The sequence below is a fragment of the Aphelocoma coerulescens genome, chromosome 20 (genome assembly GCF_041296385.1).
Source record: "Aphelocoma coerulescens isolate FSJ_1873_10779 chromosome 20, UR_Acoe_1.0, whole genome shotgun sequence".
Taxonomy (NCBI): Eukaryota; Metazoa; Chordata; class Aves; order Passeriformes; family Corvidae; genus Aphelocoma; species Aphelocoma coerulescens.
In genome coordinates, this window is record NC_091033.1 from 2559967 (window position 1) to 2572923 (window position 12957).

General features: G+C 49.2%; 2 protein-coding genes across 4 annotated transcripts in view; one reads left to right on the forward strand and one right to left on the reverse strand.

Moving 5' to 3' along the window:
• MMP24 (matrix metallopeptidase 24) overlaps nucleotides 1-7154 on the forward strand; it is a 46931-nt gene extending 39777 nt beyond the window's left edge. For all 3 annotated transcript variants that reach the window (XM_069034600.1, XM_069034601.1, XM_069034602.1), the window contains exon 9: nucleotides 1096-7154. In XM_069034600.1, coding sequence (XP_068890701.1) covers nucleotides 1096-1433 — 338 coding nt within the window. In that variant the 3' untranslated portion in view covers nucleotides 1434-7154. The remainder of the gene's footprint in view (nucleotides 1-1095) is intronic.
• Nucleotides 7155-7320: 166 nt separating this feature from the next.
• Nucleotides 7321-12316, reverse strand: EIF6 (eukaryotic translation initiation factor 6). Its single transcript, XM_069034603.1, has 6 exons — nucleotides 11942-12316; nucleotides 11783-11868; nucleotides 10826-11001; nucleotides 9421-9597; nucleotides 8677-8858; nucleotides 7321-7561 (listed from the first exon to the last, which is right to left on the reverse strand). The coding sequence occupies exons 1-6, from the start codon at nucleotides 12046-12048 to the stop codon at nucleotides 7552-7554; spliced, it is 738 nt and encodes a 245-aa protein (XP_068890704.1). The 5' UTR covers nucleotides 12049-12316; the 3' UTR covers nucleotides 7321-7551.
• Nucleotides 12317-12957: the final 641 nt, after the last annotated feature.

The window sequence follows — 12957 nt, forward strand, 5'->3', positions numbered from 1 at the left end:
ACCCACACACCTCCTCAGCTGCTAAACCACATTATGACAATCCAGCTCATAGGGAATGGGATTTTTCTGCCACAATAGACCCAACTTTTCCTGGGCCCTGTTTCTGAGGATGCTGGAAGTTACATTTCCTCCTAATTTACCTGTGGTGAGCTCTGGCTCTCTGCTGAAGGCTCCAACCTGTCTGATGTTAGCAGTTAGCCTTGAAGTTATGCTCTGAATAGGGGCTTGGAGCTCCAGAGGCTCCTTCCAACACATTTCTTCCCCTGATTTGAAGAGTTCCTCCTCCTCCTCCAGTTAGGGAAAGAGCCAACAGAAGGGGCTTGTGCCATTGAGGCTGTGTTCAAATCTGGAGCTGTGGTGTGAGAGGAGGGCTGTAGGGCTGGGCCAGGCTGGAGGATAGCAGTGAGACCAGCTAAGCTGGGGAACAGTGCAGGAGACCAGCACTTTTCACCACAGCTCCCTTCTCCTGTTCTCTTTCCTTTTTTTCTAATAACTTGAGAGTCATTAGAAAATGAGTCATCTGGGGAGAGAGAGGTGCTTCAAACAACATGTAGCATAAAGCATCACCCTTTTATTAGCAGCAGGACAGCACTGCTCCTTAACACAGGCCAAATCTTTGTGATTCTGTGGCAAAAGGATTCATCTTAGCATTTGCTCCCTCAGGCTGAATGAACAGAAACCTGGTGTTCTTCCAAACACTGTCACACCCAGGCACATGCTGGCACCCTGCAGATGATGTTAATCACTTGGTAATGACAAGCACATCTTTACAGATGTAGTAAAAAATAACTCAGTGCAGAACCCTTCCTTTAAAGTTAGTAGGGCTTTGTTTTTTAATTCTCAGCTTGTCTTGGCCAAGGGGGATGGTGTTCCATGGGCAATGTTGAACACACAAGCCAGGGTTATAGCTTCTCCTTTAAATCCCAGCTCCAAAACCACATTGACTTTACAATGGCTTGGGAATGCCCTGGATAAATGTGTTTTATTGACTTAGGTAGTGGCTAGTTTCAGTTGTCCAGGCTCCCTTAATGTCCTTCCACAAGCACAGCTCATTAACCGGAAATAGTGAGAAATACTCTTTGTTTTGTCTCCTAGTTTACACCTACTTTTACAAAGGGAAAGAGTACTGGAAGTTCGATAACCAGAGGCTGAGTGTGGAGCCAGGCTACCCCAGGTCGATCCTCAAGGACTGGATGGGCTGTAACCAGAAGGATGTTGAGCGGAGCAAGGACCGGCGCCTCCCGCACGACGACGTGGATATCATGGTGACAATAAACGACGTGCCCAGCACTGTCAATGCCATCGCAGTGGTGATCCCCTGCATCCTGTCCCTGTGTATCCTTGTCCTGGTATACACAATCTTCCAGTTTAAAAACAAAGAGGTGCAGCAAAATGTTGTGTACTACAAAAGACCTGTCCAGGAATGGGTATGACACAGCCTGCTGCACATTTCAACTCATTGAGCTGATGAGGACTATGGACACACACAAAAAAGAGAAAACAATGCATTGAAAAGCCTACCAAACAAAACTACTTCAGTGACCTACAAGTTTTGGACACCCTGGGATGGAAATAAGCAGGAAAACTGGAAAAAATACAGGCAGGCAGCCTTGCAGTGTGGAGCCTCCTTCCTTCGTACTGCTTTGGTCACCTGCCGGTCGCGGTGCCATCCACTGGCTCGCTCTGCCAGCACCAGAGTCTTCGAGACAGGTTTCAACTGATCTGGGAAACTTCCTTCAGTTCCCTGCACCAGTGCTCCCTGTTAAACCCAGCATTCTCCAGTGTAGCTAAACCACCTCTGAACAGAACCATTTTTTTAATAGCTGTCTCATAAATGAATTAAGATCATGAAATCTATGAACAAGAACAATTTCAGTGTCATAAGCAGAAGACATTCTGATGCTGAATCATTCTAAAAAATCTTCTTAGTTTATTACAAAATCCAGGGATCTGCCTGGATACAATTTTCCAATACCTGCTGGTCAGATGTTTTGTACATTCATAACTAATCAATGCTGCCACTCAGCACAGTGCACAAGGAACCACCGAGCACTCAAAGAGGTACCGGAGTGTGGAGCAGAAGCTCAAGAAGCACCAAACAGACACCTGGCAACATCAAGCCCTAGACTGGGACAATCTGAAGACAAAGTAATTTGGTCTAAAAATAAAAAAAACCAACCAAAAAACAATCATGGTTTTTGTTTTGGGAGCCACTCATGAAAGAAATATTTAAATGTCATGTAAGTTGGTCTAAGCTCCCGCCAGCAAGAACCCATGAACCAATGGTTACCAAAATACCGGGAATGTGTATAGATGCAGACTGCACTCTGCCCGTTAGGACGCTGGGAAAAGATGAGTTGTTGTTCCGTGGCATGTGTAACTAGATTGTGGAATTTGTACGTTGGGTTTCAGGAGAATGGAAATGTTTGTTTGGAGTGAGGTTGTCATTATATTTTGCTGAAATAATCAAGGTACAGTAAGAATTAGGCCTGTTTATAAAACGAAATTCAACCCCTGTAGATGTTACAAACATTGTATGCCTTCAAAATTGGGGGTTATTTTTTGTTTCACTCACTTCTTCACAGGCAAATATTTGGCAAGGACCAAAGGAAGCATGCCACACAGTAGAATGAGTTTACCATGTTTGACAGAGCCATAAAAATCAGGTAAAGGCAAAAAAAACACCTTAACTTTCAGCTAGTGACTTTCCACAGATTTCTTCCTACAACAGTAGCTTCTATTTATACCTCTTACAGTTGTAAGTGGTTCAGGACATTGTGCCCTAACCATAAACTTTTGATTTTCATGTTGATGCTGATATTTTTACCATGTTGAATAAGAGTGGAAGTCTATTGCAGCGCAGTGTAACAGTAAAGTCCAGCACTGTACAGAAGTGCCATCCATGTCAGCACAGGAATTGCTTTGCCTGCTCACCCTGGGGAACAGGTGATTAACCTAAGCCCTCTGCCTATAACTGAATTCTGTTGAGTGCAATGGAAGTGCAATGCACACAGAATGTCCACTTAGTATAGAAAAAGTACAGCTTTATAATGTCAGCTCTGAAAAAAAACCCCAAGGACTACAAACATGCTAAAACTATTCCTAATTACAATGAGGAACAAAGCAGCAGAGAGATTGTTAGCATTCCGGATTGCTAATTAGTGCTCAAATATTGCTCTGGTGAAGCAGGATAGACACATAGATTCGTCTGGTGAAGCCCACTAGGACTGCATTAACGCGTGGTTTCAAATTGTATTTTGTCCTTCATAACTGATTTCCATAGCCAAGCTGTTTATTGTGTTTAAACATAAACTATTACCAACATATTACAAAGTAAGTGAGAAGCTCGTAGATGCGAAACTTTGAACTGTAGTGACAAAACGTGCTAACGTCTCATGATGGGTGAAGGGAGTGCGAAGGACCAAACGAAGTCAGAGCTACTGATCAGACACCCCCACGCCACTCCGCGTTGCTCTGTGTACCAGAGGTGTGGTGGGACACACACCACGGACGCCACAGCCACATGGCACCTCGGTCTCATCTGTACGCTGCCATCTCGCCGGGACTGCGACAGCCCAAGCCTTTGAGCAACTTCCAACAGCCATCATTAAAAAAAAAAAAAAAAAAAAAAATTAAAAAAAAATTTACAATGGAGAGCCATGTCTGGGTTTGTTTATATTTTCTCCTCCCTGCTGCAAAGGTAGGGTTTTGGCCTGTCCAAGGAACGAGCTGCTCAGGCAGTGCAGTGCCTGGGCAGCTGGAGGCTGAGCAGTGTGCCCGGGGTGGCTGCAGCAAGGCAAGCTGCTGCCCTGGGCTGCCAAAACCCAGACTGAGCTGCTGCCCTGGGCTGCCAAAACCCAGACTGAGCTGCTGCTCCACAGAGGCACAGAAATACCTCGGGGCCTTTTCTACCTGCCCTGAGGCAGGTGTTACGGTGTTGGAGTTTCCGGGGGGTGAGGTATTGCAGGACATGTTCAGGGGGTGAGAACAGCACTCTGCAGCCACAGGGGGGTAAGCAGCTTTCCTCCAGCACAATCCCATTGATTATCATCTCTGTTTTGCTATGATCAGCCCCTGGACAGTCCTAGGGTGACTTGGATCTGGGCACAAACATGTTTTTTGTGTAAGGGACAGTTCCCACCCCTGAGCTCTTTGCTGGGATCCTGTGCTGTGCTGCAGAAGCACTGGACTCGCTGCCCATCAGCCTGGCCAAAGCTCTCTGTAGGCAGGGGCTGTGTTTCAGCTCCTGTCCAGAAGTGCAGGACACATTGTTCCCACAGGGGAGCAGGGATCAGCAGTGCTAATTCAACTCTCACAAGCAAAAGGCTGTTCTAAGTGTGTTCCTGTGATCCTGGCTCTGCAGCATGAGGGTTTGGACAGCCCAGGGACCCTGGAACACCCTGGACAAGCTGCCAGGGTACCACGCTCACTATACTGCACTCAATACCCTATTTGTTTCTTTTTCCAGTTTTTGACTACTTTGAATAATTTCATCACCATTCAGGCTCATCATCCCAGGAAATTTAGACATTTGCTGGGATACATGATCATTACATTCACAAAAGTTGGTCCTCCACTAAGGCAGATTAATTATTCCTAACTTATAACTAGTCATTAAACCTCAAGATCTCCCATCTCACACCGTGAGGACTCAGAGGTTTAAAAACCTCTGTAAAGGATCCTGATGAAAGTTTTTGGCCATTAAAGCACACACAGCTACACACCCCAAGACCTTCTCACTGAACCCAGTTACGAGACTTTCATTTCTCCCTCCTGTCACATTCATCCCATGGCTAGATTCTAGCCCTTCTCATAGTCCAGCATCTCAGATTCCAGCACCTTAGTTCCTCAGATCATTCCTGCAACCCTTCCTAGCACCTGAAGTCTCGTGTTGCCTTCCACTGCCTGATGGCAAAGGTGCCAGGTGGCTTTAGCCATGGTCTGTAACCCACAGCTTTTCAGCAATTTTTTCAGCTAGCTCAGCAGTTTCATTTTTAAGAATCCCAAGAACCCGTGGGAGCCCAGCTCTAGGGACATACAACTTGATTTTATTGTGTGTTGTCTTGGAGATGAAAGTACATGGAAAGGGTCAGTCAAGTGCTGATCTGTCACTGTGCTTGTGCCTTGGGCTGTGATGCCCAGGGCCTGTCACCTGGAATCCTGCTGTTCTGTAACCCTTCACCTGGGCTCATTTCACCCTTGCTGAGGCACAGTGCTGTGCTCAGCCTCCTCCTCACCACCCTGCTCCTGCCAGCTCTGGCACTGCAGGGCAGGATCTCAGGCGAAGTAATGGGCAGTGGCATGAGAATTTCACTTCTCCTTTCCCCAGCTTCTTTTGGAGTTCTTGAGACCCAAAATTTAATGTAGATGAGCATTACCCCAAAATACCTATTTGCAGAAACGCTTGGCAACCACCGTTTTGCATCTCATCTACACATAGTGCTCAGCCTAAGATGCTTCATGGATTTACAGCTCAAGCTGCTTTGAGCTGTTTAGGCTTTGTTTTCCTAATTAGCTCCAGACATTGTTTGCTTTCTTGACCCTTGCTGAAGCCTGAGCACATCTGTTCCAATATGGACCTTCCATCAGGAATGTGCTCTTGTACTGCCCAGAGTTCACCACTACGGGGTGAAATTTGGATTCTTAACTAAATGTGCTTCACTTCACACTCAGCTGCACTAAATTTACCCTGCTGTCCAGTCCTCATCCTCACTAGTCAAAGTCAATGTGGCCACAATTCCCTACCCTCATCCACTGCCTTTCCTTAAGGAGACATGTAAGAAGGCTTCCCTCATTCCATGGGATCACTTACCCAAGGTCCCTAAATGCCTTGGGCACAAAATCCTGCCAAATGCCTTTTGAGAATACAACTAACAGTACAAGAGACCTTCTCCCTATCCCTGTGGACTCCTTGAAGAGCTTCTGAGACTCCTTCAGGTCTTCTGAGACACAACTTGCCATTGAAACACCACGTTTATCCTCTCTCATGATCCATGTTTCTAAATCCATTCTTTATCATAGATTGTTTTCCTTGTACACAGGTCCATCTCACTAGTTCAGAATTCCCACAGACCCGTGTTCAGAACAGGTATCACATTTGCTCCACCTAAAAGCTGAGCCCTGTGAGGTGGCCAAAGGGAAGCAGCCTCTCACTCTAAACACTGAGACAGGCTGAGAGGAGACCTGGAGTCAGTGCCAAGACAGGTGGTGCATGATATCAAAGGGTTGATATCTGAGATCACAGATGATCATGGCAATCTTTATTTTAAAGTCTAAGGAGTAACCTTTTATCAGCCAAATCTTACAAAGCCTTCCCTGAACATCCAGACAGTAAAACAAAAATGGAAATTTACTCAATTTTCTACAAAGCCCAAAGCACCTGGGCTGAAAAGAGCTCTGCCCATACGGCCCTCAGGTCATCATTCCTCAAGAGAACCCAGCTGAGAGCAAGGCAGCTGTGTGGAGACAAGTGAGAGTTTCCTCTTACCCTCAGGATGGGAAATAGAGGCACTTCTATGCCTTCAGTGCACCCTTAATGGACAAGCAGGAAAGCAACTGAAATATCACTGAGCAACAGCTGTGTAGAAAGAAATTACTATCTTCTGCCCTAAAGTAGCACCTACAGCTGCTTTCCATCTGGCACAGGCCAAGCTCTTCATGAGGAAGCTCCCAAATCTGTAGCCTCTGACTGATTATGTGACTGCTTAGAACCGTGTTATTTAACCTTTGTTTCCACGGTAACTCCAGATGAGGTGGTCCAAATCCATTGGGATTTGCTGATTTCGAAGAGTTTCCCATTGTAGGAGGTGAACTCCTGCAGGACAAATTACACTGGCAACAGTCTGCCTTTTGGGCTCTCTTGCAGGTGCCTCAGAAGCAGCACAAGTGACACCAGGTCAAACACTGCCCCAGGGACTCCCATACTGTTGTTGTTAAAAGCCCTTGGATTGACACTGAAAAACTCATTTTTATCCAAGCTGATCACTTCAGAATCACCATCCCATGGGAAGAGCTGCAAGTGGGGGCAAAAAAGCAGGTGATGACTTTTGAATTATTTTGTGGCAAGTAATCTACTGTATTTTTGGTATTGGACGTACAGAGGGGTCTTATGTGTACCTAGAGCAGAAACACCACTTGAACAGGAGTGTGGAAAGAGAGGGCAGCGTATGTCGTGCCAAAACAAACTGCTGTGCAGCAGGACACTGGTGCAAGACTTAAGGCAAAATAATCTCTAGTGACCAACATCCAAGAGCAACAAGAGTAAATATTGTGGGGTAATTTGAGGGGCTCAGTTGGCATCACAAAACCAGAAAGCAGAGCTGAAGAACCGAGCAAAGGGATAGAGAGCATTCCTTATTTGGATCTTACGCATGTTATTTGTCAGTTTTTGTGATAACAGTTTACAAAAGATGACAAAAATTTGGTTTTGGAGCCTCTCCCTTGGGCCAGGCCTGCAGAAACGTCATCAGAAGGTCTGGATGTCTGTGATCCAAAGTGCAGCTCAACACTTCACTCCTTAGGAGCTTTCTGGGAAGTAGGAACCAACACTGCTCATGTCAGGCTAAAAGACAAAACAGAAAGAAGGTTTAGTAGTGCCAGAGTGCAGAAGGCATTTCAAAATACCAGCTTCAGTCAGTTCTCACCTTCCCACTACAAAGGCCCAGAAAATATTTCCCTTCCTAGAAAATGACCTCTGAAAAGAGGGAAGCAAGATGTTGTGGCTGCTAACAGCCAGCCACAGGAACAGACCTCTCAGGCTGGCAAAGGCAAAATGCACATTCAGCCTGGCCCAGGTAATGATCAACAGCTCAGAGCAGGTTTAATTATGGCTCTGATATGCTCAAAGACATCAAGACTTTGTACCCAAACTGTAACAGGGCAAAGAATTCTTTAAAGGGTTCTCCACTGAAGGAATTCCTTATGCCATAAACAATTCCCAGATTGTGGCTGAGAACTCAGCCACCAAGTTACAATGCTCAGGTCGTTCAGGAACACACTTTTAGCACCACATCAGTGGTCCTCAGGGTTGTAACTCAAAGCCCAAGTACAGTTCCCACAGGACATTCATCTATGCTGAGGCCTAAATGTAAAAACATTTGCACGCATTAATGAATGGGGAAGGTCCCATATCATTACCACTCCAGACAGAAAACAACACCTGCCTCACATTAAAAAGTATCTTGGACAAAGCCTTTAACAAAAAGGCTTAAAAAAAATTCAAGTTAGCAGTTTTAAATGTAAGAAGTTTAAGGCAGCAGCAGCTGACAAGTTCCACAGTCTTTCTGCCTCCAGCAATGGTTATAGCAAGCATTTGAAATAACATCTGAATAACTACAGCAATCAAAAACCAAGATGACAAGCAAAGTCACTGGTATTTTAACTTTTAAAAGAAGATTTGTTTTAAAAAAAAAACCATTCATGTCATAGCTGAGCACTGAACAGTTAGGAAAGAAAATCTGACAGCTGAAACAGATGTTATTTCTCACAAAAAGGATTCTCATTGCAATGAAACATTCCATAACCCAATGAGTAACTGCTGCCAGTAACCAACAAAAGGGGAGAGGAAGTGAAAAAATGATAATTAAAAAATATAGCTCAACTGTGAAACCAGCTGCTTTTATAATAAAATCTCGCCTGTTTTGACCATGATTCTGCCTGGAGGTGGATCCTCCCTACCTGTCAATCAGGGAATCCCTCATGTTGGTGGCAATGGTGCTTGGCTGAGCCTCATTGAGCCTGAAGATGCTCTCGATGACGGAGAGCTCGGTGCTGGTGGTGTCCAGCCCACAGAAGGCGCACCAGTCGTTGACCACCATCCCTGCTGCGATCACCTCGCTGCCGCGGTTCACCGTCCCCGCCTGCCAGGGACACAGCAGCAGTGAGCAGGAGCTGGCACTGCACAGCTCCTCACACACTGCTGGCACAGGGCTTTACTGGAGGGCTCAGCTCACACCGCTGAAAAGATGAGCTCTGCCACCAGCAAAGTTCTGAAAGTGTCAGATGAAATGATGAACAGCCTTTGCTCTGGTGAGAAATTGGTGTGGCTTTCAGTGAAAGAGAATCCAGTAAGCAGGAAGGATAGCAGCATTCACACATCCAACTGAGCAGGCACAGGAGTTTCTTAATCATTTCAAACATTGGCTTCAGCCAAGCCACAGACAGCCTCACAATCTGTATCTGCAAAACTTGCACAATCCCAGCAGAGCAACATTTCAGAAGGCAGCTGTAAGCACTGAGCAGCTTATTCAGACTCAGGAAAGACAAAAAACTGTCTGGAAGACTTTGTTCAAAGTCTTTTCCTCACCTCCCACTCAGAATAACTTCACAGAGAAACAGTATCTGGGAGCCCCTGAGCTGGAGAAACACTGCAACTGAGTTGGGAGGGAATGGGAAGAGCAAGCACTCCAAAAAATGCCTTACCACGAGTGGGACCTGCAGCAAAGAAGACAGTTCGTCCTGGTCATCGATTGAAGTTTTGGGGTGCACGATTCCTCCTTGATTACTAAAAACACAGTAACTTCCTACCAGCACCTGGTCTGCTACTGTTTGTCTGAAAACCTCCACCTTCAGCACATCTGCCAAGATCTCTTCTGTCTCCTGCAAATGGAAGGAGGATAAAGCCTTCAGCTAAACAGTATTGTGGAGTGGGAAGTCAAGCTATTCCTGCACACAACCCTCAGCTGGGAGCCTCCCACACTGCACAGCCCATTGCAACCCAGCCACAGTAGCACACAAAGCCAAGCTCCACATGTTCCCAGTTTCCTGTGTCACTATAAACACAACCTCATGCCTTTGCTGAGAAATGCCCAAATCCCCCCTTTCTGTTGGCAGTACATCACTTGTATCAATTCCCAGCAAACCAGTCCCCTTTGGCCCCAAACCACTGGGACAAAATGGTATTATCCTTATAACTCTAACAACTTCCTTCCTCTCTAGGTTTCACTGTGAATTATTTTGATTTCTCTCTCTCTGGCCATCTTACTTTACTTTTTACACTTTTTAAAAACATTTAGTGCAAAGCCTTCTCCCATCCCCTTTTTCCTTTTGCACTCCTGCCACGAAGTCCCATCTCTTCATCACCTTTAGCAGAAGCTGGAAGCAAACACTGTCAGGAGCTGCAGCCACACAACACATCGCTCTCAGTGCTGTTAAGGTATCAGTTCTCAGACATAAAATAGGACTGCTTTGTCTCCTCTGCCCTTATTTTAAACTCTCATACAAGAACCTTTTCTTTTTCTTTCAGGCCCCTGTAATCATGCACATCCATGGTCTCTTTCAGCTATGACATGCTCCGGCTCACTCAGCTGTAGCTTGTAACTCCTTCTGTGGTCCTCACTGCACTCCTCCTTACGCTCTTCACTAGACCTGTGCACACTCTAATTCACTCAATTTTATGCACACAAAGCAAACTGCGCCCAATGATCACTGAATCACAGAATGGTTTGGGTTGGAGGGACCTTAAAACTCATCTCATTCCACCCCTGCCATGGGCAGGGACACCTTCCACTAAACCAGGTTGCTCCAAGCCTGTCCAACCTGGCCTTGGGCACTGCCAGGGATGGGGCTTGGAGCTTCTCTGGGCACCCTGTGCCAGGGCCTCACCACCCTCACAGGGGAGAATTCCTTCCCAATATCCCATCTAGCCCTGCCCTCTGTCAGAGGGGAGCCATTCCCCGTGTCCTGTCCCACGATACACATGACCCCCCACTCCTCCATTCTCCAGAGCACATTGACCACAGCTGAGCCGGAGGGAACAATTCCAGCCACAGCCTGGGCAGCCTCCCCAGCCCCACTTTGAATGTGGGAGTGTCCCAGAGCCCCGTACCCTGTCCAGATCTGGGTGAACCAGGGCCACGTAGTCATTGCACGTGGTGACATTGCCCAGAGCTGACAGCCGCTCCTCCACGCGCTGGATCCGCACGGAATCTGGGAGGCTGTTGCGGATGTGTTGAAGCTCTTGGTCTGTCGTGCTGCTCGGGACCAGCAGCCCATGTCTGTTCCCTAAAACGACAAAAGAAAATAGACTAGAATGAAAAGAATGTTTCTACAGGGTGCCCTAGCACTTCCCTGCTGTTCACATGTGGCTTGAGCTGCTCTTGCTCTGTGTGTTCCTTCCGAGCCCAGAATTCAGCCCAGGAGATTTAAAAATAACCTGCACCATGGGAAAAGAAAATCCAGGCCGAAGCACGGAGTGTGGGTGAATGGCACTGGCTTCACTCCCTTCTCTCTTCCAACAGGACTAAAGGAAGCCAGAGGCTCTCAGTGAGACACTTTACAAGGAACTCTCCGTGCAGATGCCATTTGCCCTACAAAAGGCCCAGGTGCTACTGTTTGTGTGACTGTGGCAGCACGACTGAAGGGTTAAAGGAACAAATAAGCAAGAAGCTGGTCTGACCTAACAGAGTCTCACCAGGCAGAGACACGTGAAAGGCTTCCCTGACTTTCACATTCGGTAATGCCTCCCCTGCTCGGGCTCTGCCCCCTCCCCGGGCCGGCACTGAGGAACAGAGGAGCTTCCCTGGCCCCAAAAGCCAACACTCCCCCCCAGCCCGGCTCCCAGGCGAGTCTCTGTTCCCCTCCGTCCTTCACAGAATCCAGCAGGTTGGAAAAGATCTTTGAGATCATCCTTCCTCCTCCTCACACACTCGAGGCATTAAAACAACCCCCGAGGGCGAGGGGCGCTGCCCCACGGGTTCCCCGGCACGGCTCAGCCCCCGGTGCGGCTCCGGCCGAACCCGCGACCTTTCCCCGCTCCCCCCGGGGCTCCTCCCGCCTCACGTACCCACACACATCCTGCCGATGATGCGGCAGCCGGCGATGGAGGCGTGAACCACCGGGATGGTCCCGAAGAGCTCCCCCTCGAACACGCTGCAAAGACAAAGCTCCGCGTCAGGGCCCCGCGGGGCCGCGGGCAGGGCCGGGCCGGGCCGGGCCCCCTCACCTGTAGAAGTTCTCGGAGCCGCCGATGGCCACGAGGCAATAGGCGTTGGTGAGCTTGGCGAAACAGCCCAGCTCGTTGTTGTTCTCAAAGCTGGCGCGGACCGCCATGGCAGGAAGGGGAATGCGAGCGGGGCTGGGAATGGAGCCGGGAATGGGGCCGGAAATGGGAACGAGAAGGGAGCGGGGAACGGGACTAAGAATGGGGCCAAGAAATGGGAACAGAGCTAGGTCCGGTAAGGAAGCCGGAACAGGACCAAGAGCGGCGCGAGAACGGGAACTAGGCGGGGTCGGGGCCGGGAAGGAGGCAGAAATGGGAATGGAGCCGGAAACAGGAACGGGCCGCGCTGGCTCCGAGCGCCGCCGCCTCAGCCGGAACCGCGAGGCGCCGCCGCTTCCGCTTCCGGGGGCAGAGCGGCACCGGCCGCGCTTGTTGGGGACAGCGCCCCCAAGCGGCCGGGAGGTGAGAGCGCCCAGGGCGCGCCGCCATGGCGGGGAGCGGGGCGGGACCTCCCCGGGACATGCTGAGGGACCGGCACCGACCCCGGCCCAGCAGGGACCAGCCCGGGCCTCGCCACGGCCCTGGGGGACACAGCCCGTCCCCGCATGCCCAGATCCCACCTGGGGATGAGCCGGCCCGTGTGTCCCTACAGCCTGGAGGGGCCGCCACGGGTTCACGTGCGGCATCGCTGCCCCTGTGCCGGTGCCAGGTGTACCATGGCTGTCCCTGGGCCTGTGCCGGTGCCAGGTGTGCCATGGCTGTCCCTGGGCCTGTGCCGGTGCCAGGTGTACCATGGCTGTCCCTGCTTTGTGCCGGTGCCAGGTGTGCCATGGCTGTCCCTGGGCCTGTGCCGGGTGCTCCAGTGCTGTCCCTGTCCCTGGCCACTGTGGGGCCCCCCCATCTGTGAACAGCCCCAGCCCATGCCCTGGTGCCCCCAGGTGCTGTCCCTGTCCCTGTCCCTGTCCCAACACGAGCCGTGCCTGGGCATCCCCTCCGTGCTGACACTCGTGGTGTAGGAC